Here is a 25,772-nt window from a genome sequence, read left to right as displayed (position 1 = left end):
AGAATATAGAATACCATAAAATGTCAGCTTGTATGCATTGCAAGCAAAAACCCCTCAATTATATTTGCAAATATCTATTTACAGAATGTTGCCTATTGATTTTCCTACCTGGGATCTTCAAAATCCTATGACTACTCTAAACCTTTTTTATATTTAACTGATTTTTAAAATAGATTTTGGACTAGTCAGTGTGGTCTAAGGTTTAAAAGAAAGGGATGAGAAACAGGAAATGTGGGAGAATTGAGTTGGATGAAAGCCTGGATAAAGGCCTGTGGTTTGTTTTCATGATTTTTAGTTAATAACAAGGGAGATTGGGTGTCTCAGAAAATTCAAAAAAGGGAAAGAAACCTTTATCCAACAAGAAAAAAAAAAAAAAAAAAAAAAAAAAACAACACAAAAAAAACCCACCAAAACCAAAAACCTTCATATGAAGGCAACTGAACTTGTAAACACTAATGGAAAGTAGTTATGTGTCTCATCACTTAAAACTGGAATTGAGAAAGTCCTAGAAATTATTGTCCAGGAAATTTTCTCTAGAATCAGAGAATCATAGAATGTTAAGAGTTGTAAGGGGCTGCAGAGGTCATCTAGTCCCAAATCCTTCTCCCAAGGGCAGGGACACCTCCCACTAGATCTAACATCGCCTTGAATATTGCCAAGGCTGGGACATCCACAGCCTCCCCGGGCAACCTGTTTCTGCGCCTCATAGTAAAGATTTTCTTCCTAACATTAGCATAAATCTCCCCTCTTTCAGTTTGCATCCATTACTCTTTGTCCTATCACTACAGCTCCTGACAAAGAATCCCTCTCCAGCTTCCCAGTAGGCCCCCTTCAGACACTGGAATGCTGCTATGAGGTCTCTATGCAACCTTCTTTTTACAGGGTGACCAGCCCCAAATTTCTCATCCTGTCTGCATTGGGGAAGTGCTTCAGTCCTCTTACCAGCTTCGTAACACTCCTCTGGACTTGTTCCAACAGGTTCATGCCCTTCCTATTGGAGGCACCAGAAGTCTATGCAGCACCCCAGGTGGGGTGTCCCGAGAGCAGAGTAGAGGAGCAGAATCACCTCTGTCAGCCTGCTGGTCATACCTCTTTTGGTGCAGCCCAGGATTATGTTGGCTTTCTGGGCTGTGAGCACACACTGATGCCTCACACTGAGTTTTTCTCCAACCATCACCCCGAAGCCTTTTTCTGTGGGCCTGCTCTCAATCACTTCTCTGCCCAGCCTGTAGGTTTCTATGGGATTGCTGTGACCCAGTTGCAGGACCTTGCACTTTGCATTGCCGAACTTCATGAGGTTTGCATCTGCCCACCTCTCAAGCATGCCAAGGTCCCTCTGGATGGCACCCCCTCCCTCTGATGTGTCAACTGCAACACTCACCTTGGTGCTGTCAGCAAACTTACTGAGGTGCACTCAATCCCACCAGAGATATTGAACAGTATTGGCCCCAGTACCAGCCCCGGAGGGACACCACTTGTCACGGGTCTCTACATATACAAGGAGCCATTGACCACAAGTCTTTGTGTGAGGCTATCTAGCCAGTTCTTCATCCACCAAGTATTCCTGTGCCAGTTTGCAATGGGATGCCCTAGAAGCGCTGGACCTGTGACTGCAGCAGTGTTGGAACAATATGAGCAAACATCAGTCAGCTGAGTGTTCTTGTCCTAGCACTAATAGCAACAAATGATGCAAAAAAAAAAAAAAAACCAAAAAAAGGCTGTACAAAATCTTTTTCTTGTATTGTGGAAACAGTAAAAACAGTCCTTTTACTGTTTTCCCAAACCTGCTCTTCCATGTGGATAGGTATATGAGGTCTATTGTGTTTTGTAATGGTTAACCTACTTAGGGCACATTCAGATATTGTTTTTTGTGTGTGTGTGTGCACAAGGTCTGATCTTTTGACAAATGCTTGGAGAGCTGCCCATTATAAAGGCAATGATTTTTTTTTTAAAAGGAGACACTGAAGATTCAGGAGTACGTCTGCAGGAATATGACATTAAATTATTTAAGGTAAGGAAAGGGCTAATTTTTTTTTAACATTCTACTGTTACACTGCCGATCCCAAGGCTCTCTCCCTTCTTTGGTCCTCTCTCATGCTTACCCTCCTCCTAAACTGCAGACCAACACAAGCTCTGAGCAGCTGAAGGCAAGAACAAGGCAAGTAAAGCTATGGCATTTTGATGACTGCTGCCAATATAGTTCATCTGTTTTCTGCTTTTTTCTTACCTTTTTTCTGAATATTATCACTTTAAATTAAATTTCTTTAAAGGTTCAGAGAATCTTTTTGCAAAAATAATAAAAATAATCAAATTGTTTACTTCTCACTGAAATGTAATTATTTAGTGCTAGCTTCCTAATCATGTTAATATTTTTGATTAATCGTTAACAAATTGTTGCTTAAACTTCAGATTTTCTATTGTTATCTAGTTAAAACTTATGATAATATCAGATGAGTTTTCTGAAAATTTTGTGTTTTAAAGCTTATTTGTCTTAACTTGTCACAGTTACCTTGTTTTTGTAGTCTAAAATGTCAGTCTATAATGTCCTCCTTAAATATTACTTATTGTAACATAATGGCTTACTGCATACCACTGGAGCCACAGTTCATGGATTCTCATGAAGAAGACATTCACTTGTAGGATTTTCCTTTCTTTCACTCATTCCTTCATATTCTGGCAAATTTGCCTATATAGGGATGCAGGGAGAACACAGAAGAAAGAAAAAAAAGTTAGACTCTGCAAGATTCTAGAGAAATACATAGATAGATAGTCATAATGAAAGTTTGGCTGGCCACAGGGTTGATTTCACCCATGGCAAGAAAAATCTTCAGAAAATAGAGACTCACTGTGTGGCACGTATTTTCCTTTTAACATGCTCTGGCTTCTTATGGAATACTTCCTTTAAAGAAGTCATCCTCCATGTTCACCAATGCCTTCATCATTGCAATTAGAAAACTGATAAAGTCCTACCCTACTTTTTCTCAGAAAAAAAATACTCATCTGCAGGTATTCAACAGTTTACATGAGTAGTATTTTTTCCTGAAGATTTCTACTTCAGAATTTTTATGCACAATATATCATGTGAAAAATGTCAGTTATGCTTGGTATGGCCATCTCCTTCTATTTACGTGTGATTCCATCTTATTTTTTTTTTACCATGGGAAAAATTCATGTCTATGTGTCTCTGCGTGGATATATCTCTATTCTTTACCACATTCTGAAATAGCAATGTAAAATGTCTTGACATTTTCCACAAAAGAAAAAAAAGCAATGACAAAACCCCAACAACCTTGGAAAGAGTTCATGTCTGGAATGTTTCTGGGGAGAAAGAATTCACAGAAGATTATGTTTCAGAAGAGAGTAATGAATAATGGAAACTATGAACTGTGAAGTCCTATTATATCAGTTGTATTTAGGTTAACCACATTTAATTTTTTAAAGTCCATAAATGCTTAAGAAATTTTAATCACATCATGGACTTATTTGTAAACTTACATACTGCCCTGAAGGAGACACTGATTCTAGCATTCTGTTGTGACTCATGTGCATCTCTGATTCAGGCTGCCAAGAGTCAGAAAACAAACTAAGTAGTATGTAGTGACTAAATTTCCAGTAGAGTTATCCTCAGGACACTCCGCTGCACTTCTTTCAACACACTAAGATGAAAAATAAAAAGAGGGTCATAGAAAGCAGTCTTTAAGTTTGAAATTTAGCACCTTTTTTTTTTCATTCTGTTAAAACTAAAAATTACATAATCTAAGCATGCTTACACACCTAACAGGAATAAAATTTCTTTTTGTTGCCCACTATATTCAAAATAGGTATTCCAACACTGTACACAAAAACCTTTAAGATGGTATGTGAAAGCCCTTTTCCTTAATAAAAATACTACTATTACTTCTGAATTTTTCTTCAAAATTCAAATATCATCAACTTTACACAATAGTTCTTGTTCTCCAAATATCAGAAGCAAACCTGGATGCATGCTATATCTTGATAACATATATATATATTCAATTTGAATTCTTTATTGCATGTCAAGGAAAATACAAGTCTACAGCAAACTCAAAGACACATCAAAGTATTGCAATCTGTTTTTTTCTTTTATTGACAAGACAAAGAGGTTTAAGAAACATTTAGAGCATGATCAGTGATTAAATATATCATGAGTGACAACATATGGTAGTAGTCACAATCAAAAAAATAGTTACTTGGATTCCTATTTATCTGTCAAGTGAACTGGTTTATCTGCTGATCATAAATGAATGTCAGATGTAATATAATGGCTTTTTAATAGAAGGAAGCTTGACAAAATACTGGCAGATGGTATTCTGGGTAATGATCCAGACTGCAGTAGTCTCAGTAATGACTTCTTTATTTACCTGGCCCCAAACAAAGAAAGGAGAAGCAGGGAGGGAACACAAAAAGATTCAAGTAGCTTGGGCTGCTCTGGCATTGTAAATGCTCAAATCACTGAAGCAGCACATTCACTTCTGTAGTGGGAAAAAATATGAAATTGATTAAAACAGTATAAATGCAACAGGAAGATCTTCCTCCTCCGCAGTCAGTTTGGGAATGGAAACTTACCTAGTTCTCATGGACTTTTTCTCCCTGTTGTTGCTCTGAAGTGGTCAGTTGAGAGGAAATTCTGTCCTTTAAAAAAAACATCTCATTGCACCACTGGGCCACCCCAGCAGGCTTTTTCTCAAGGAGTGGTGATCCACTCCAAAACAGAGACCATAGCATTAAGGAATGCCTTAGAAGCCACAAAGGACTGCCATGTGGCCTGAAAATCTTTCTTTTGCCTCACATTGACATGGATCATGGTACAGGACAAAGATTATCTTTCTGCTTCCCTTAACAACTCACAGAAAAAATTCTAAGCAGCCATCATGAACTTTAAGGAGTATCTCCAGACTTTGTCACAGTTATGATTTCTGAAACCTGAAAAAAATACTTGTGTCAGATACTGGAAGTTCCATTGAAGTTAGAATTTGATGTTCTAAGTAAATACAAGTGGAAGCCTCATTGAGATTTTCATACATAACTAAACATGTAATAAGAAAACTCTTGCAATCAACATTAAATATTAAGTCCCACTGGAATAAAAAAGATCTGTTGAACTTTTCTTCTCTCCAACCTCATCTGCTGTATACTTCCACTGCTGAAAATAGTGCTGGGAAACTTATTCATCTGTTGACTTGGAAATATCCAACCCAGTAAAAAACAGGAAGACCCGAACTTCAGCTCAGCACCAGTGGCACGCAGAATAAATTAAGTGGTCACTACAATCTACACAGGAGGAGCTGCGTGTGATACTGGACTGCTTGCCATGATATTGGATGACAGAGAAACGGTATTATACTGAGTTATACAGATGTTGGTGACAGGCAAGAGAAATATCCTGAGAAAATAGCTCTAATGTTTACATGCACTTTCAGTCAGGCATCCAGGCTAGCTGTTATCAAATCAGTCTGTAGTAGAGATGTACTTCTATTTTTCAGGTGCTTTGAGAAGCATGGGTGACAAAGCTGTATTTTCCATTAGGCATGTTCAGTCTTTACGTGAACTACTGTGGACAGTTTTAGCACTGCAGTTCAGCCCATCTGTGAAGATGTGCAAGAGACAAATTCTGCAGAGAAGAGACAATTTCTGCAGCTAGCAAAAAATCTGCTGCTACTTCCATAGCAGCATCAGCTACAAGATTTCCTTTCTCATGAAGCAAGTGATTTTCATTTCCAAGTATAGTCTAGAATTTCTGATTTGGAAGGATTGGTCTAATTTCCCGTGATTTTCTGAGAAAACCTCATAAAGATTTGTCTCATAAGACCTCTGCTCAGGTCTAATGTATGGGAGTCACTGTGCTCAGACCCTCACTTTGTGTGAGGCTGGAGTGTTGTGAGTTCCTGCAAAAGGCTGGCAGACATATGGAAATACAAACTCTGGTAGCTAGAGCTGAGCTGAAAACCTGTAACTGTTCACTCCCAGTTTGCAGGAAGCTTTTTTGTGTTGTTATAATCTGTTCAGAAAGCCAGTTTCAGCTCTGCAGGATGGCATGCAAAAAATTATGTTTGAGAACAAGCGCACATGCAGATGATGTGCACGGAGAATACACAGATAAAAACAAAATACTGTATTCCCCAATTTCGCACTTGGCCTTCTGACAACTGACATCCTGAAAAACATACTTGAAATTAAGACCTTAGCTACTCTGTAGCCTTAAGTAAACTCCACAAAACTGAAGACTGAAATGGGGGAATCACCAGTGATATGACAGGTTCAAGAAATATGGGAAATCAGGTGCAGGAAGGATATAAGGAAAAGAGAACAGGGTTAAAGGACATCAAAACCTGATCAATTCCTAAAGAAGAAAAGGCTTTTAAAAAAACTTCCCCTCCTTTTACCCGCACACTTAATCAATACCTAAGTCACAGTAGATCTTCTATGGAAAACAAAAATATACATACTGAAAATATGGGAAATACTGACTTAAAAAGAGCACTTTTCCTGCCTGCTACTTCTTTAATTTTATATAACAGGCACTTAGAGACAACTAAAACTTTTGATACATTCAAGTGTTTCATATATATGACCTAAGTTGGACTCTCATTCTCTAGTCAATTCACAAAACAAGGCTTACAAATCTAGGCCTCAAGGATTTTAACAGGGTGTCCATTCCATGTGTTTCCATTTCACATTAGCCCTCTAAGACATATTTAAGCTTGTTGATTCACTAACATGAACATTGGAAGCACACAGGCATATACAGTGAGTTGATTTGCCCGTAATCTAAGTTTTTATCCAAGATTTAGGTCCTTTGCTTGAAGACTGTATTTGGGAAAGGTTTATTATGCCTCAGAAATTCTCTGCTAGAAAGTAAGATCTTGAGCAGTAAGCAATCATCTTAAGATACAGCTCCACAGATAATCTATTTTCTTTTTTGGCAGTTTGTTTCTACCACAGATATCATCTATTCCAGAAAAAAACCAAAATATTCTCACAAATATTCAGGATTATCCAGAGTCTAATTTTTGTTAACAATTTATTTATTAATGTTCCTATTTTCTAATAAAACTGTTATTTCATCACATCTGCCTTCATCTGATTTACACAGCTGTGAAATAAGAAGCAAGACCTGAAGGGTATTTTTATTTCTTCCAGAGTACTGAGTAGTTCTGTATAGCAATAACTGATATAATGGTCATAATCACTAGGTTTCAAGGGCTATAAAATATACTGTAATGAATATTTCTGTTTGGGGAGCTATGATATAACCTTTTTCATGGTCTTCCTTTTGGTGATTTGTTTTGTTCTTTCTCACCTATGTACACCAGCAGCTTTTAGATGCAGGGCCCTATAAAACTTATTGTAACAAAAGATGACAAAGAAGAGAGAATTTCTAAAATACTATTAAATCACAAAACAAAGGTTTTTTAAAAGTTAATGCACATTTTTCATTTGGGTTTGTTGTTTTTTGTGGGGTTTTTTTTGTTGTTTTTTTTTTTCCTTGTAGCAGCTATTCAGCTGTGGTTTAAATTTTATTTTTGATCTTTTGCCTGTACATTGAAATGGGAGTGGCATTTATAGCTGATGCATTCATAACTGATTTGCCCAGGTTTCATGTGCTGTATACAGTTTGGCATGCTTTCTTCAAGCACTGGTTTGGGGGTTTTTTGTGGGGGGAACAGTGCAATTCTGTGCAGACTCAACTACGGTCCTTGTAGCTCTCTGTTTCCCTCTCCTTTACCTTTCTAAAAAGTTGAGAGTAGTCAGATAGTAAATTAGCTCCACCAATGATAAGGGACTTTACTTGTATTGCATAAGATCTAGTCAGGGTGGTATAAGCTTTTGTATTAAATACAGTTCTAAGTTTCCTTGGTCAAATGTCAGGATTCCACTGTGTATTAGCAATCAGAATAAAACACAGAAGAGGTATATTTTCCTTTATCATTTATTATAATACAAGAAAAACAAATCTAGAAAGCACATTTCATGGAGCACCATATTGTAACAAAATTTTGCTGGCTCTCCTGCAGTGTATTTTTGACATTTAAACAATGACAAACACACAGTACACACAGGCACCTACACCACGGTGATCTTATGAACAGACCCAAAGAGATGCCTCTTTCAAATACAGACACACAAAGGTGCACAGAGTGCCAGTGTGAGGGCATCTGAACGCTAACTGAGTTAACCACTCTTTTGTTAGCGATCTTCATAAGCACACAAGCCTCCCCTGTCTCACCCCAATCTCTCTTCACTGAAGACTCCCAAGTTGGGCCCAACTGATTATGGATTTGTCACAGACATGGTGTCAAGTTGTACAAAACTGGCCAATATTCCCTACATGACATCTCTTATTGCTTTGGTTATAGTACTGAATGAAAGTCTTTAAAACTCTTAAATCTATACTCCACATCACAGAAATGACATTTTCACACATGCAGAAACATAACTTCCCTCTGCACACACATGGATGCATAGCACAAATACCTTTTTGAGAAGTGTTGTAGGTTTCCTCACCAAGATCACCTTCCTAAAAATCACTGCATTTTGTTTTTTAAAGTGTTCACACAGTTCAACAATATATTTCATAATATATTTTCTTATTTTTAATAGATGGGGCACGTTTTCCTGCTGCCTTAAATTTATGTCATTGTCTACACAAGGAAAGAGCAAAATGCTATCGTTTCTCATCTGCATAAAATGTTTTAGATTCCTTTTATACAGTGCTAAATACAGATGCTAAGCACAGAACAATGTAGAATGATAGCCCAGAATATCTTTTTACGGTGCTCAAAATGAAAAGTACTGGAAGTTTCCCATACTAATGTTGAGACACAGTATTGGGGTCTCTATTATATACAGTAGCCTTCCAGAATGCTTTCAGGCACCTATTTCTTGAGCTGTTGCTCAACATGTATGTCACACTGGAGCACCTCAAGTAATATGGTATAGTGCCCTGACACAGTGAGAATGAGACAGAAGCAAATCCAGCCTCACAGCAGAATAGACAAGGCTAGCAAGGTTGTAAAATCTCTACCTGGACCTAAACAACTGTTACAAAAATTTGGGGTATCTGACATATGGCCACTTTTATTATCAGTTAAGGACAATGCATGACATTTCATTTAAAATGTCCATAAAATATTTTAATTTTGTAAAAAAAAAAAAAAAAAAAGAGAAAAGAAAAAAAAAAAAAAAAAGTGCTTCTGTCAGCCTCCTAGAAAGTCCTGTTCCTTTTTTTTTTCCTTTATGCCCATTTTACTTTGAAGAAAGCCCTGCTTTCTGACCAGAAGTTTTCTGGGGAAACCCAAGGTTCTCCAAAATGTATTTCTGTCTTGATAATCAGTGAGGCTGAAACATCTTTAAATTTTAGGCAGGACAGTCATACATGTTGCCAAGGAAGAAATGAAGTTATTGTGTATTTTTATTTGTGGAAAATCAATTTGTTTTTCCCATTTACAGGGGCCAATTTTATAATTCCTGTCTACAGTGTGGTGAAGAGGCATCTATGAATTGCAAAACAAAATAATGGAAATTCAAAAGGAGAGAATAGACTTGAAAAATAATTATAACTTTAGATATGCAAATGGGTATTAACAAAGTGAATTCTAATTCTGACTCTTTCCTCTGAACTAAAGGTATGTTTCAATAGCTGTGTTAAACATTTGGCTAGCATTTCCCATATAAATAGTTCAGACTTCAATGATATAATGAGGAAAAGAAGAAAAGTCTTACTAGTTTAAGTTTTACAAAGGCTATGGAGTTGTTATGGATTAAAAAAACTTTCATATGACTGAAGAATAGGATATAATAGCGAAAAGATGTTGTGTTGGGTATATCAATACAGATTTTCACTTGGATTAATGTCTACATCTTTACTCACCTGAGGAAAAGGGCAGTGTAGCAAAAACAGAAGCAATTCAGAGACAAGGAAAGAGTATGAACCTTTATAAGAATATGAGTTATTGTTTGTCTTAAACAAACAAAAGCTATGCAAATTTCTATATAGATTATATAATGACCAACATACAGAAGAAAAATTGGGATTGTTTATGTTTAGTGGTTTAGCATATAACAGCAAGAGATGAGAATAACATTGAAAAGCATCCTATTTAAATATAAAAGAAAAAAAATGTTTTCTTTTGGTTTTCTTTGAACTTAAATAGGATGGTTTTTCTATTTTAATAATCCTCACAAAATATTTAAATCTCAAAACCCAGAATCAGCCTCTTATGAGGGATGATGAGCGATCAACAATCACTTTAGATGAGGCAAAAATAATATGGGCTGAAGCTAATAAAAATTCTGTAAGTTAAAAATTATTGCACCTTCCCCTGAAGCATCTGATACAGTCAGAGGTAGGACACTGGATTAAATAAACCATGTATTTTGGCTACGTTGCTGTTTCTATGCTAATAGGTTTTTAAAATTCAGTTATATATCCCAGTTAGTCAAGAAGATCTGTAACAATCTTCCACACTGATCAATGATTTACAGTAACATTAATGAATGGTAGGACAGGACAATTATTATTAATGGTCTTAGACACCATTTATATGTGCACCCATACGTAAATGCATACATAAAATTGTATTATATGCATATGGATGCATATATAAATGCACACACAGACACAGGCCTTCTGAGAAGTGGGGCTCACCAGGAGATCTGAGGACCACTCCTTGCACCCTTCTCCAATGCACACTACCAACTGTGTAAGTGCATGTGTATCTATGTTTAACAGTGTGTGGAGGAAAATGTGAGAAGAATGGGAAGCATGAACCTGAGCACGGGAAAAATCACCCATGTTACTGTCATTATTCCAGATCTGTGCTTGAAAACACATTTCCGAATTCCTCCTACATTGGCTAAGCTGACCAACAGCCAAGCTAGAGGAAATAAACAATATTAATGGGCATTGAGAAAAATAAACCACATGTATTTTCTATTCTTTCTTATGTCAGCATCAACACATCATATTCCTGATGATGGGCAGGATGAAAAATTAAAAGAACTAATTTGATTTTTGACACTTATTTTGTTTATCTGTTTCATGGTTCTGCCAAAGATGAGAGAAAACTTGGATAGTCCATCTCCATATGGGTTTTCATTTATTAGTTCTAATAAGTTAGCTCATTGTAAATCTGCCTCTTCATCAGGCTTGATTAAATAATTTTAGTTTTAGAAATACCTAAACTTAATGTATACTCTAAGTTCACAGTATCTCTTTCAACATAACAATCAATCCCTCATACACATTCATATGAAAATTCTGCCATCTTTTACACTTACTCACATTAACTCAAACTATTTGTCCTCCCTGTTTCTCTTCTGGGAAGGTTTTCAAGAACATAATCGAAACAGACTATGAGTTCCTCCAGTAGCAGAACTGCGGCTAATCAATTCTAAGGCTGCAAACAACTTAACTTTCAGATTAACATAACTATAAACTAGGTTCAGGTATCTAAGACAGGAAAAGTCTGCATGACTACATTTAACAGGGTAAATGACAGGATAGGTTTCCAGTTTGATGAGGTAAAATTGTGTGTATGTTCCCCTGTCCCCAAAATACACCTGCAAGGTCATTATCTCACTTTTTTTTTTTTTTTTTAAAGAGAGAAATAAGGGGTTTTTGTTTGTTTGTTTGTTTTAAAAAAAACTATAAGTGAAATTACCTTTAAGCCTATCACTAGACAGAAAGAGATGGAGGTGGGTAAAGAAACAGAGACGAGAACCAGAGAACATTGATAAATGTGTGTTGCCAGCTCTCAGAACCAAGGGTTTGGTTGGCATCAGCTGAGTTTTGTCTCATGATGCATGCTCTAGATGGTTCTCAAAGTTGTGTTATAATTAGCCCAGGTATTTCATTTTTCAAATGGTAATGGGCTTGTTTGATCACCTTTGTCTTTTTGGTCCAACTCCACGGATTTTAACACCTTCCTCAGCAGGCACAGGCTTGCACACTGGATACAAATGTAAGGCAGCATTACGTAGTTAATATGCTGTGCAGAGGTGTCCAGAGAGAGTACAAATACCATCAAAGGTTCATCTTGCTCTGAGCAGCGTGTGCCATGTGCCATGTGTTGCATGTGGCTCCTGAAGTCTCTGAATGACACATTTTCTACCAAGAATGGAAAATCGCCACCTTGCACTGCATTTGTATGCAAAGTAACTGCAAAACCCCTGCTCCCCCCAGGTTCCTTGTATTGGCCACAGAAGCATTTCTGATGAAATCTACAGCATTGCCTTTCCATGGAATGCCTTATAAGCAGAAACACTTCCTCTGCCTCACCCCAGGTCTGGGGCTTCTGGGAAACAGGTCTTATCTAACCACCCTACCTGCTTGCCAGCAGCACCTTTTTTTGAGAAACCTATTCACCTCTTCTGTCCCATAGCAAGAGCAGGAGTAGGATTTTTTTTTTCTCTTGACAATGTTTCTGTGGAGCTAGATTTTTATTTTCTTTTCCTAGTTAACATTCACTTGACATGGTTATCAAATGTGTTCTCCTGCAATCATCAAAAGATTTTATTCGAACTCGCATATGTTTTCTTTTTTTTCCTTAAAGGGACGTATCTGTTGACATAATTCGTGTGGAGAACGGATTTCATCTTTTGCTGAAGTTTTGTTCCAGCCAAAGCCGGACCTCTTGAAGGTTGTAGAAAAAGGGGCCTTTGCCCCCCAGGTAGGCAATTTTTTGTCTCTGCACAATGCATACTCGTTCAAATGAAACCCCATAGGCCACATTGGCATTGTTGTCCATGCAGTCTGCCACCACTTGGCACTGAGGTGGCAAGGAAAAATGCTCTAGGAGCTGGTGAGCAGCTGCACATCTCTCTTCCTGGCTTCTGTGTTTCTTAACTTCGAATGAAGAGGGAGAGATTCCAGGCGCAGCCCAGCCATCTGATGGGTGAGCTTCATCGATGTAGACCAACAGAAAGTCAGCCACACCAGAGAACTCCTCCACCAGCCTGCTGAAGGCTGACAGCTGGCTCGTGAACGGTGGTCAGGTAGCTGAGCCAAAGTTGACCACCAGTGGCCGCTCTGAGTTGGCAAAATCCAGAAGGTGGCATTTGGTTCCACACTTGCTACCAACATTCTTCCAGCTGCCACTGCTGCCATCACTGTCCTTGGCTATGTGGATTACACTGGAGTTTGGGGCTTCTCCTCCCAGTTTGACCTGATGGCAGAACAAATTAAAACATGGCAAGTTAGTGTGACTTGCTTGTGCAGTATCCTTACGACTACCCCTCAAACAGTCACCTGCTCAGAGTACACCTAATGAGTCACATGGGGACAGAGCAAATCATCAAAAGCAGCAGCTTCAAAATGGTCTTGTCTACCTGCACTCACTATTCAGGAAAATGTGGCATTTCTGACAAATATGCTACTTCATTAATGTTAGAAAATCTGTTAAGAGGTCTATCCTGTCCACTACATACTTGGTCCTGTCCACCCTTATGTATTTGGAGACTTGTATTTGCTTGTAGACAGACTACCTCAAATTTCTTCTGACTTTCCTCTGTGATACATAGTTTTTTCCACTGGCATTTTCTATGAGTTCTCTCCATTTGGTTCACATTATCCTTGAAGCTTGCTACTCAAAACTTAAACAGTGTTTTCACTAATTTTCAGCATAATCAGACAACTACTTTGTGTAATGAAGTAGCTCACAGACTACACCTGTTTATATATTCTAGCTGTTTGCTTTTTATGAGACAACGTGACTGTTTTGGAAAAACGGTAGCCTGTTGATTAGGGGTTAGCCAATAAGGTGCTATAAAGCCTAGGCCTCTTTTCAGCCCACAGCCTGAAATTCAAGCCATTTTTCCAATTCTCAAAAATCATTCTATATTATATTCCTGATCTTCACAACACACACAGTGCCTCTCAATTTTGAGAGATTTGCAGATTCGTACATTCTCTTCCATCCTTCAGTCCAAGAATGAGAATACTCAAGAGTACCAAGCATAAGAGATCTCTGCAGATGCCCACTTAATATATACACTGCTTTGACAGTGAATCATCCAAGATTGTGCTCTCTAAAATTTCTGCTAGCCCCTTTGCAGAAATTTCATCAGTGACGGAGTGACACATTTCCTTCTACTGCAATGTTTCTTTACAAGGTGATTGAGGGAAAAAACAGCAGGAAAAGGGGAAAGTTTACATCATGGCTGAAGTAGGATGAGGTGAAAATTAACTGCTCCATCTCCAGATCTAAGTCAGACCCAACAGGCAGTGGTGGAAAGGTCATTTTGCCTGACCATTTCTGTTTGCATGTCTATAGAAAAAAAGACAGAATAAAATCAACTCACAGGAAGGAATGCCAGAATAAGGCGGAGCCTGCAGAGGGCTCCAAGATCCTTTGCTGATAACTACTATAGAACCACAAAACATTATTTCATAATGCAATTAAGTTTTAATGAGCTCTGCCACAGCAATTCCTATTTCTCTGCCTTTAACTTCAACCTCTAGTACAGTAAGGCAATTATCCTTTTGTATTTTCCTGACTTTTTCTATCTCTCTCCCCTGACGAATATGTTCAGAATTGTTCCTTTGAAGGAAATACACAGGGCCAAATTCTGAAGTCTTTTACATCTTATGTATTTCTTTCTGAAGCTACACTGCAATTGAAGTCTAAGCAGTTAACACTACATGAGAACTGTGTAAAAACTGAATAAATAACTGATTTTTGGTGCGCTTGTATTTTACATTGCATTATAGGTATCAGATGCCATACAGGAATCAGGTGCACTAAGAAGCTGAGTGAACAGCTGAACACTGAACTCATGCAGTTCCTGATGAACATAAATCCAAAGGCAAGTAGATTGCTGATACTGGATCCTCCATTTCTCCCTCAGAAACCTAACTATCTTGAACAAAACTGCAGTTACTCGTGACTGCACTTTTTCATCGAATAACATTAGAAGCAGGAGTCTAATCAAAGAGATGTTTGTAAGACACAGCCATTATTGCTTCCAGACTTTGCAGCTATATGAGAATGTCTCACAGTGTGTTGGCACATGATTATGAACATTATTTTGACTCTTTTCGATAGGGCAAACTGAAATACAGCCATGCCACCATTCTCACTGAGAGATCAGCAAGGAAGAGAACCACAGAAAGAAACATGGCCTGAGACCCACAAATCTCGCCAGGCCAACTATGTGGTGATCATGCCACTGGAAGAAGAGGATATGCAGCTGCAGCACAGTCAAGAGAAATAATGATGCTCTGGGAAAGCAAAGCCCCTTTTGCCCCCATCTCTGTAAACCTGCATCTGCAGTGTTGCTACCTGCTAGAGCACTGGTAACAGTTTAAAATAAACCTCGTGCTTTGCCTGTGAAAGCAAGAGGCTTGAAAAAGCTGAGTTTAGGACATCATATATGAGTGTACCATCCACTGAACTCAAAGAAATAAAATAACTACATCCCAGTTTTTGAGAAGAAATTATCTGTCTGGAAAGACAGGCTCAGAGACCCAGGCTCTTGCATTTAGGAAGTGGCATTAAGCATCTTACAGCATTTAAGGCCACCTACACCTTAGCAGGTAGTCTTCTCTTCAGCTGTTGATCATTTCTGTCTGCCGTTCTGTGATGTAAGATAGGTAAAGCAGGAGTCAGGTAAAGGGCTGTACTTGAACAAAGAAATACACAGGTCAGGATCATGTAGCATTCATATAATCACCCTGAGAGCTGCACTCTATCCAGAAGCCAACTAAACAATTCAGCAATTTGTGATAAATTGGTGACTACCAAAAAAAGGGACATCTCAAGAAGCACAATACATGCATATTTACATGAGTACTAAATCCCTCTTTACCTAGAAAGATTAACTGTTCCTGGACTACATACAATACATGTTTTTTCAGAGCTAGCTTGCTCAAAATGTGACTTTTGGGCAAAGCCTGACATACAACTATTTGTGCTTCACCCAACCCCCTGGATGAATAATGGACCTCAGTATTTAAGAGTGTGTGCTCATCCAGTCAAAGAAAAGAAGTAGTGACAGGTCATTTATCTCTGATTAAAATAAATCACAATTAAACAACCCACTTTGAATTTCTTATGTTTGATCTCATCCTCCAGAGGAGAAGGAAAATAAAGGTAAAAAGAGGAACCTACAAGTCAGGAAGGAACAGAGCTGCTTAGGACCAAAGAAACATCTCAGCAGTTGTTTCTACTTATTCCTCAGGTTTAATTTTAACAAAACTATCATGACTGAAAATATCTAGCCACCACTCTTTAACTGGGAAACCACAGTTTGCTCCTTGATTCCTTTAAGCAGAAGAGTGTCTATGTATCATAAGCTCCTCATTACCAATTCCTCATTCAGGTCTACCAAACCCTTTAATTTCCTAGGCCAGTTTGTAAACCCTGAAGAAATTGACTAATGAAACAACTTCCAATGCACACCAATATGGCAATGCCCTTCAAGTCCTATTTAACTTTGCTACCAAAGATGACAACATATTTTCTGTTCTTCAACAATGCAAGTTTGCATTCTGTCTGTCATACTTCTTACGGATTATAAAAATATATGGGGTCAGAAAACAAAGTACAAAGAAGCCTCTATCCATCTATACAGCTATACATCACCTTACAGCAGTTTCTCTTCATTTCCCACAGCCATGAAGAAAGTCTCACGGCCGCAGGTTACCTATCATTTTAATTTTTGTTTCTAGGAGTGCTTGTGTTGAGTTTTTTTCCCCTTAATGAGACATCCTTGCCAAGCAGGCATTCACGAGGCATTTTTTGCTCTTGTAGAGAAGTAATTAGGTCGGTGCCTTGTTCCATGCCAGTGTCAGGCACTCCAAAAAGCAGCCCTGCCCAGTCGTTAATGCTTAAACATAAGCAGCAGCGGCAGATCCACTAATTGGTCTTGATGAAGAACTGACGTTCCCAAGGGACTGTTTATTTCACCAGACTCTAAACCGATTGACACAGGATGACAATATCATCCTTGCTGATCATCTGCATGGTAGGCTCTGGCCATCTTCTTTGTTGTTATTTATTGAAAGAAAAAATAGCTCTTGGAAAAGAAAATCAACACAATGAGAAAACAAACAAAAACACTCATGTATTCAGCCAGGCTGCTTTTGAAATCTTACACAAAGGCAGGCAAAATATAAATTCTGAGAAACAAACCAGCAGAATTCCCCTCACACGCAATCTAGCATTCCCATAATCACGTACTTTTGTGCGTGAATATTTGGCCATTCAGTGCCAGCCTTCTGAATGAGGTAGAAAGTGAGCAGCCCGCAGGCATCTCCTCCCACACAGCCTGCATGGGACACGCAAGGTAGGCCATCCATGTCTGCGATTCAGCCCAGCCATCAGCAGGGGCAAGCAGCAACACCAAAGCATGACTCGCATCATTTGTGAGAATTTTGTGTTTGCCTGACAGCCTGTTCTGTTTGCATGCAGAGTGAAAAGGGAGCAAGACTGCCGATGCTTTAGCACACAGTCTGCAAAATGAAGGAGACTTAGGAGCAGGAGAGAAAGCCCTTTTCATAAACTGCAGGCTAGAAATAGCACATACTGCGGAGTTTGTAGTACATTTTCCATAAGGACTAGGTAAAGCCCCATGGACAAAACCTTGCGTCCTCATTTACCTTTTCTTTTTTCATATTTTGTTTTTATTAACTTCAGCATAACCTTCCTGGGATCCTGTGCGCTGGAATACAGCTTAATTCCCTGTGCCAGGGATTTTCATATAATTTGGCAGATTCATCAGGTTGTGTCAAACCCCTAAAAAAAATAGGTGCTGCCAGACAATTAACAGTTTATTATATTAATCATTTGAATATGGACATGTTGTGTTTGGGACTGGAGCGCAATGATTTGAATGAACTGAATCCCTGCAGCCTTCAGCATTTTTTTAAAATTCTCTGCTTTGATTTGATCCCATTCAGCTAGGTATACCTTCATCCAAATCATAATTTGACTCTGGCTGGCAAGTTCTACAAACTATTATCTTTGGGTTTTTTATTTCATGACTCAGAGTTGTGCAGTTGGTAAGAAACACAGAAGGCCCTTGTCTGGAGTAGAGTAGAGGAGCAGAAGTTCTTTGTCTTTTTGCAAGGTGGCAACTTGAATGACTCGAACTAGAGAGTAGAGACTAGAAATGGTTCAGGCTTTCCCAGAGTCTTTTATTTAGGATCAGGTATGTGGAGCTGACGAAGGTAAGTGGGAGACAAACAAACCAGGCACAGTCCAGATAAAAATAACTAGTCAAATGCTGCTCTCTCCATTTAAAAGCCACCAGTCCCACAAATGAGTATGCATGGCACAAGGAAAGCATTAAGGAGCCTTTTGCCTTGCACTCTTACAGTTAATTTTAGCTCCTGTGATTGAGGAGCCAAGAGCAAACTTCTTAAAGGCTTTGTGCTCAAGATGGGAGCACAACCTACTACACCACGGCCACTGGGATCTACCTACACCTGACAGAGGCCTTCACCAGATTTTGTTAGTCAGCATATTAAGGGAAATTGATATTAATTTGGATGATGGGTTTTTTTTTTCTTCTTTTTTTTTATTCAGTTTTATGAGTATGAATACACAGTGGTGGTTTTGACAGAGAGGTAGAGCCAGCACTCAAGGACCACATACAATCCTCTTCCTGAAGAGTGCCCATTAGCTAATTTTTTGTGTCTATCACAGCAAAAAGGGGTGTTCACAAGGCTTCAGCAACAAGGCAAGCACTCCTTACAGTCATTTTTTTACACATAAGGGTGAAAATGCAACAATGCAAAGAGGTGTGGAAGAAGTAAATTTAGATCTGTGAGATGAAATGGGAAGAAAGCCTATGTGGGATAAAAGTATTTATTTTCCTACTCTGTCTGTTTTGAATGTTTGAACTCTTAAGTTCCACGGGACCAACTGTCTGCTCCTCTTGTTGGGACACTGCCTAGTACTATGGGTCCCTGGCATAGGTTGATATTCAGACACAACTACAACAAACATGATTATATATTAATAATAATGAGAAAGTTTTAATAATAATTACAATGTCAAGAGCAAATTCCGTTGAATTTATGTTCCCAATGTTTCAGGAGAAGTTTTAATTGTGGTTTGGTTCAGTTTTGTTTTTCTCACTTCTTTCAAGTTTGTTTTCATTTGCAAATGTCAATGAAAACAATTCTGCTTAAGTTGAACTCTGTAAAACCAATAAAATATTTGTCATACCACACAATGTCTAGTTCTAAACCCTGAAATTATACAACACTTTTTCTTTTACAAATTCCCTTTATCACTGTCAAATGCAGAGAGGGATACTTCCTTACCTTGCCAGACAAAATAAATACAGATAGTTAAGTATGAAGGTTGTGTCTTTGTTTCAACCTTTAAAATGTTTCCCCAAAAAGCAAAGAGTTACTGGACAGCCATTGAGCAGGTAGAGGATCACGCTTTTATATTACTTTCACATATGTCTTTGTGATAATGTTGTGCAGCATGCATTTAACACGTAAGGTTTGGGATTGTTTTGCTTTGCATGCTGATTTATTTTAGATCATGTACCTACCAGGCAGGAAAAAGCAGCCAAAGGTAATTTAACTGCCTGCCTGAAAACCCAGGAAAATCTCACTGGGTGTTTACTGAGCCACTCTGCTTGCTGCTACATCCAGAGCTGGGTCTACGTGCTCTGGGAGGTAGAGATCTGGGATCCTGTGCCAGCCTAGGATCCTGTGCCAGCCTAGGACCCTGTGCCAGCCGTTCCCCTGTGTTGGGACTGTCATGCCAGAGCTTGCTGCTGGCCCATTCTAAAGACAGTAAAAAGCCGTACAAGTACAGCCATCCCTCCCACCCACCGCCATCCCTCACTTGGGATACCAGCCTCCCTCTGAGGCCCATGACGCACAGTTACACACGTCTCTGTGTATGCGCATGTGTGCACGTTGCCCCCATAGGGACAGCACAGCATCCCTAAATATTGGGCTGCTGCAAGGAGAGGCTGCTAAGGTCTTCCTTGTAACTGCCTTACACTGAGGTGGAGAAGAGGGACGATTTCCTCAAGGATAACATTAAAGCTTTCTACTGGAGACCATGAATGATAGCTCTGCCTTGCTGCAACACAGAGCTTAAATCTGGCACTGGAAAAGCTCCCAGCACGAGGCCTCACCACTGGGCATCTCTAACGCGTACAACCCTTTTTTAACCTATTTTAAAAACATTTTGAGATAACAATTTCTCGCTTTTGGTTAGAAAGGCTAGAAGGTTAGAAAGCTTAGAAAACAGATTAATCCTACTACTAAATAAAGCATAGAACTTAGCAGGTAAAAAAAAAAAAAAAGCTTTTAAAGCTTTTTTCTTCCAAAACTTCTCCAGCTTTTTCTCTGGATTTTTGCAGATGTGTGATACATTCAGTATACATGCTTTAAGCTAAAACAATATCTCACTAGCATTTGTAGAAATGGCCTATGTAAATCATGGATACACTAACACCCTCCCAAAAAGTCTTGTTTTTTTCTCGCTCATCAATAGCTGTGACTGCGTTCATATCGGAATGTATGTGCACATACACATGTGTATATATACACGGAGAGATGAGAGAGACTGACTCCTGGAAATGTATGCTTATATATGTGTACTTTTGGTTTTTTATACATATATGTATGAGAGACAAATGGGTATATATATAGATCTTCACACATGCAAACAAAAATTGTAAATACCTACAAACACATACATATATAAAAATAATATGTAAAAAAATTGCACTCTTTCAATTATAGAAAGTTAATCTAACTTGACTGCTAGCTCTATTTATCTCTGTTATGATGATTAGTTTGGTCCTAAAGACTCCCTTGTAGTGTAAGACACACTTGCCTCTTGGAAAATAATAGGAGGATGGTCTGTACATCACAAAGCTGGTGCATTGTTGACAATTTCAACACTGAGTCTGACAGATATTGAACTCAGAGCTAAGAAAGTAAAAATATATTATTCATAAGTAAAATTAACATTAAAAATCAAAATAAACAGAAAAGCAATTATTCTGATTCCAGCAGGATTTTAAAATGTGGAGAAAACCAGACATATAGAATATTCCAATAAAAAAGAACACTGAATATACTCTACATATAATACAGCAAACTTTGCATTGTTTCCCCACTGATGGTGCTAAAACCTTCAGCTGCTGCTAGGTAACCTTGCCTATGAAATGATTGCCCTCACCAAAACCCATGTGCAATAATACTTAATAATAACAACAAAAAGCAGAAAAGAAGTTGAAATTTGGATGAGATATTAATAAGGTTTTCTAGACAATGAGAAAGAAAATCAGAATAGCTTGCTTGAAATATACTCTAACCATTACAAGATCATATCTTGTACACACTAGCCTTGGGGAAAAAAAAAATCAGTTCTGGGACAATGCATGCTTTTGAGGCAAAGTTCCTTTCTTGTAATAAATTTACCTTGATTCAGAATGCAGTATCTGCCCACAGTGTTTTTCTGGAATGGTTTCCTATAAATTTTTCTTTGAATAGAAATTTTACATCAAGTAATTTTGTGAAAAATATTATGAAATGTACTAAGGAAGAATTCTGTGTGAGTGACACAAAATACAGTAAAACCAAGCATAGTTACTTCTTTGATCCAGTCTTCTACTAATTGGCAATCTGGCTCTGGTTGTCTCAGACATCTGCAATTCTGTTATTCTACATGAAAAATGGTGGTTTTCTCATAAATACTGCTCAGTGGAATGAGTTTAAGTACCTTTTAAAGTAATTTGCTAATACTTGGCTTCAGCTGGTAAATTGGAGGAACAAGCAATCATGGTTTTGTTATCAGCTACATTTTGCCATGCTTCCATAACATTTTAATTTCTCACTTATTGTCTCAGCATAAGATATCACAACAGGGTAATTCTATTCAGGATTTAGAAAAGGGTGATTTAAGGAAAATTTTGACATTCTTTGATATATGTCACTATTTCTCATGCTTTTTAAATATGTTACAAATCAGGGTATGTTTCAATCTTTTAAAAATGTACTAGTACAGCTTTTCAGATGAAACTTTTTCCCTTTTTTTTCCTTATAGAAACAACAAAAGATTCTCATCTGTTGTGGAGGTGATGAATCTTCTTCCAATATTACTTCTCAGTTTATTTTGTCCCCTTTATAATTTGAATTCTGTACTTGACAATCTTTCCATGACAATCAAGAGTTTCCAATGATCTTCTGTCTTTATGGTCCATAATTCTATTAAGTAAAACAGTCTTTCCATGAATTGTTGGTTAATTCATTTTGTCTTAAGTGTAGCTGCCATGAATGGACTTTTTCCTCTTTTTGGAACCAGGTGATAAAATTTGATTGTGTTTACATGCATTTATCTGCTGAGTTCATTAAGGCAAAGAGTTCATTCTAGGAACCTTATGGGCTGATTGACCTGAATAACTCAGATGATTTAATCATGATAAGGGAGGGAATAAAATTACCAAAGTTCAAGGTATGAGTTGCGTTGCCAACACCAAAAATAGCACAGTCACCATACCTGTTGCTCCCATGGTTAACATCAATGATACTGAAAGAAAGATGAAGCAAGACTTTGAAGGCTACAGAAAGTCATGCAATACCTTTAAATAATTTTGTGTAAGTTAAGCTAAAAGAGATTGAAAATATCGCAGGGACATAAGGTTTCTTACAGCTTAACTACTTCTCAAGACCCCAGGCCACATATAGGTTGCAAATACAAGAACTCAAAACTTGACTGTTGCAGAGTCATGCTACCAACTCCCAGTGGAGCCTTGACCAAGTCATGTGTTAACAGTCCTGCCTTGCCTTGTCTGTAAAATAGGAACAATTGTGTTCAGTGACCCATTTAAGAAGGCCACTGTAAAATGTACTTACTTAATGTCTATGAAGAGAATAAAAACAAAGATTAGAAGGGCTAGAAGAATAGTGGGCTTCATTCAGCATTATTTTATTTGGGTAGTCAGCTGGATGATTCCTGAGGTGGCAGTAAGAGGTTGACCCATTTGGCAAAAGCTAGTTATTTATATTTGACTTACACTGAAAATTAATGTCCCCATGGCTTGAGTTTCAGGCTAAGCAGATGGTATTCTATATCACAAAGCCAGCAAACACCAACATCACCAGTTCTTCACATTTTTAGCTAAGAGCAAAAATAAAAGCTATTGTAGAGGTGTGAAAGTGAATTGGGGGGAAGGCAATACAAAAAGAAGTACTTCAGAAGCATATAATTTGGACAGGACCCCTATGACATCACATGGAATACATTAAATTAGATGGTCTAAATAAGACAACAAATTAACAGACTAAGCACTGTTTTGAAAGTCAAGGAGCTCTGAATCCAGTTCTACTTACTAACTTGGGTGGTCTGTCCAAGAAATATCATGGGTTTGGGTCCACTTTTTCAGTATATAAAAGGGAATTCTAGCTACCTCATGAGACCTGGGCAGTACCCCTGGCTATGTTTGTAAGAAATCTTAAAAGGAAAAGAAGAGCACACATTGCATAACTGTTACTGGTTTTATAAACTTAAATCACCAGGCAGCTGTCCGACAGCTAGTCAAGTTCCTTTTTAATCTCTTGCATGTCCCTCTGTCACTGCTTTCATGAAGGAAAACCTTTTTCAATTTGTGCAGATTTACTATTACTTGGATACTTCCTCCAATTTAAAAGTTAACATATGAGCAATAGAAAATGCCAATGTAATGACAATGCTTCATTTTTATATTTTACGCTAGGTAAAACAACTCTCACTGCATAGCTAACAGCTATCTATGTAGAGCTCTATCTGAAGATGCAGTCTTTTTATGGTATCTGAGGATCTCACATGGCAATAATAAGCTACAGCTGTGAAAACATCTAGAGTATTGAACAATAACTCTTTAACGAATATCTTGAAATACTTTAAAAACATGAAGAGTATTATTCCTGCTGTTGGGGAAACTGAGGCACACCTAAACTAGGTGGCATAACCGAGGCTGCCCAGAGGCTTAGCGCAGGGAGTCAGCAGCTCTAGAATTTCATTAATCCTTAGAAGTACCACTCTTTTCAGCTAACGCTTCTCCCATCAAACTTAACGTGAGATAGGTGATAGTTTGCACCACACGGTCATTCCCTTCCCTTCTCCGCTGACGAGCGGGATGCTCGTCCCAGCTCGCCCACCCCTCCCCGCAGTCCCCATCCCCGCGTACTCACCTGCTTGTAGGCGTCCAGGAGGAAGCTGTTCCAGACGCAGCGCAGCCCCTCCGAGGTCAGCATCCTCCGCCACTCACCGCGCCCAGACTTAGAGCGGCTCAGAAACAGAACCATGTGCTTCAGGAGGATCACAGAGTCATAGAGGGCAAGGAAGAGGCAATTGGAGAAAAAGACCGGCAAGATCTGAAGCGTGATCAACAAATCCACACTTAGCAGACCCATCTTCCTTGCTGCTTCTCTTCAGCCGGATACCTTCAGCTCCCTTTATTGCTCTGTACCCTCATTTAAAACAGTAAAGCAAAAGGCATTTCAAAAGCCTCATTACCCCTCTCACAGCTACTCTATTTAAAATAAGCAGACATAGTTAAGTATGAGCAGGCTGGTTAAAACCATTACTGCACGATACTCATTCAGCTGCAAACTGCTTAGTTTTCAGAATTTCAGATGTTAACAAAAATTCTTCTCTTAACCAGGAGACCTGATTTTGCTGAAGAGAGAGGCAGCTGTGCTTCCAGATCCCTGCAGTTACAAAATTTAAGCTGAGACTGTTAATTGTTAACTTTCCTGCACTATCCCATTGTTTCTCGGATATTTAAGCACTGAACAGACCTCTCATTTCTGTGTCAGCAAAGCTAGCTACTAGGTGCAACAATACTTAAAAAAAAAAAAAAAAAAAAACAGGTTTATGTACATAAACTTTCTGTTCCTTCCTCCCTGCTTCCCTCCCTCTCTTTCCCTCTCTGCCTCCCCCGTCCCCCCCTCCTACTCCGCGTCTCTGTATTCCTGCCTTCCTCCTCCCGCACTCTCTTTGCTATCTGCCTATGGTGCAAAGTGCTCTCCCCTCTGGAGTCCTAGCTTGCTTCCCTGAAGCCTTTTATACATTCCCTAGCTAATTGCTGCAATAGAGAAATGAAACCCTAATCTTAGTAAAGATCTTGACGTCAATGTAAAAGAGGGCTTTACTTTGGCCAGGACTGCAGTGAATAGAAAAAAATGAAATTCTCAAAACTTTTTTTTTTTTTTTTTTTTTTTTTTCCCCTTAAGAGAGAGGAGGAAAAAAAAAAAAAAAAAAAGAAGACACAGAGAGCAAGGGTGGAACTTTGCTTTGCTTTGAAAAGGAGAAAGAAAAAACCCAGTATGTTTCTGAATGTTCTTACAAAATACTTCCAAATTTTGGAAGAATAATTTTCATGTGGCATGGAAGGTGACATAGCAACACAGACTTCTGTAACTGATAGGTTTTTTCTCATGGTTGTGTTTTTTGTTTTTTTGGGTTTTTTTCCTTTTTCCTTTCCTCTTTTATAGGAAGGTGTGTGAGTTGATGCATCCCAAGAAAGAGCACATTTCTGTAACATTTTTCTCCCACCTGCCTGAAGTGCATGTATAGTGTTTAAATATCTTTTGTTGTTGTTTTCATGGTAACCTAAGTGAACACCTGTAACTGACTTCATCTACAGAGAGATGTGTAAGAGAAGAAGATAAGAAGGAGAGAAAATAAGTTTTTATGGATATGGGGTTTTGAAGCTAAAGTTCCCTGCATTAAAAATAAAAAAACAACAAAAACAAACAAACAAACAAACCCCCCCCCAAAAAAAAC

At 38.3% G+C, this 25,772-nt stretch overlaps 1 protein-coding gene across 2 annotated transcripts; it reads right to left on the bottom strand.

Moving 5' to 3' along the window:
- Positions 1-9,214: 9,214 nt before the first annotated feature.
- Positions 9,215-24,819, bottom strand: DIO2 (iodothyronine deiodinase 2). Of its 2 annotated transcripts, none has more exons than XM_040068696.2 (2): positions 24,176-24,819; positions 9,215-13,187 (listed from the first exon to the last, which is right to left on the bottom strand). In XM_040068696.2, exons 1-2 carry the CDS (start codon positions 24,395-24,397, stop codon positions 12,570-12,572), a joined length of 840 nt encoding a protein of 279 aa, XP_039924630.1. In that variant the 5' UTR covers positions 24,398-24,819; the 3' UTR covers positions 9,215-12,569. The 2 variants fall into 2 exon arrangements, with proteins under 2 accessions (XP_039924630.1, XP_039924631.1); XM_040068697.2 differs by having other exon boundaries at positions 12,615-13,187; positions 24,176-24,813.
- Between the last annotated feature and the right edge of the window lie 953 nt (positions 24,820-25,772).

This window comes from Hirundo rustica, chromosome 6, assembly GCF_015227805.2.
Source record: "Hirundo rustica isolate bHirRus1 chromosome 6, bHirRus1.pri.v3, whole genome shotgun sequence".
Taxonomy (NCBI): domain Eukaryota; kingdom Metazoa; phylum Chordata; class Aves; order Passeriformes; family Hirundinidae; genus Hirundo; species Hirundo rustica.
This window is presented reverse-complemented; position numbering and strand designations above follow the sequence as displayed.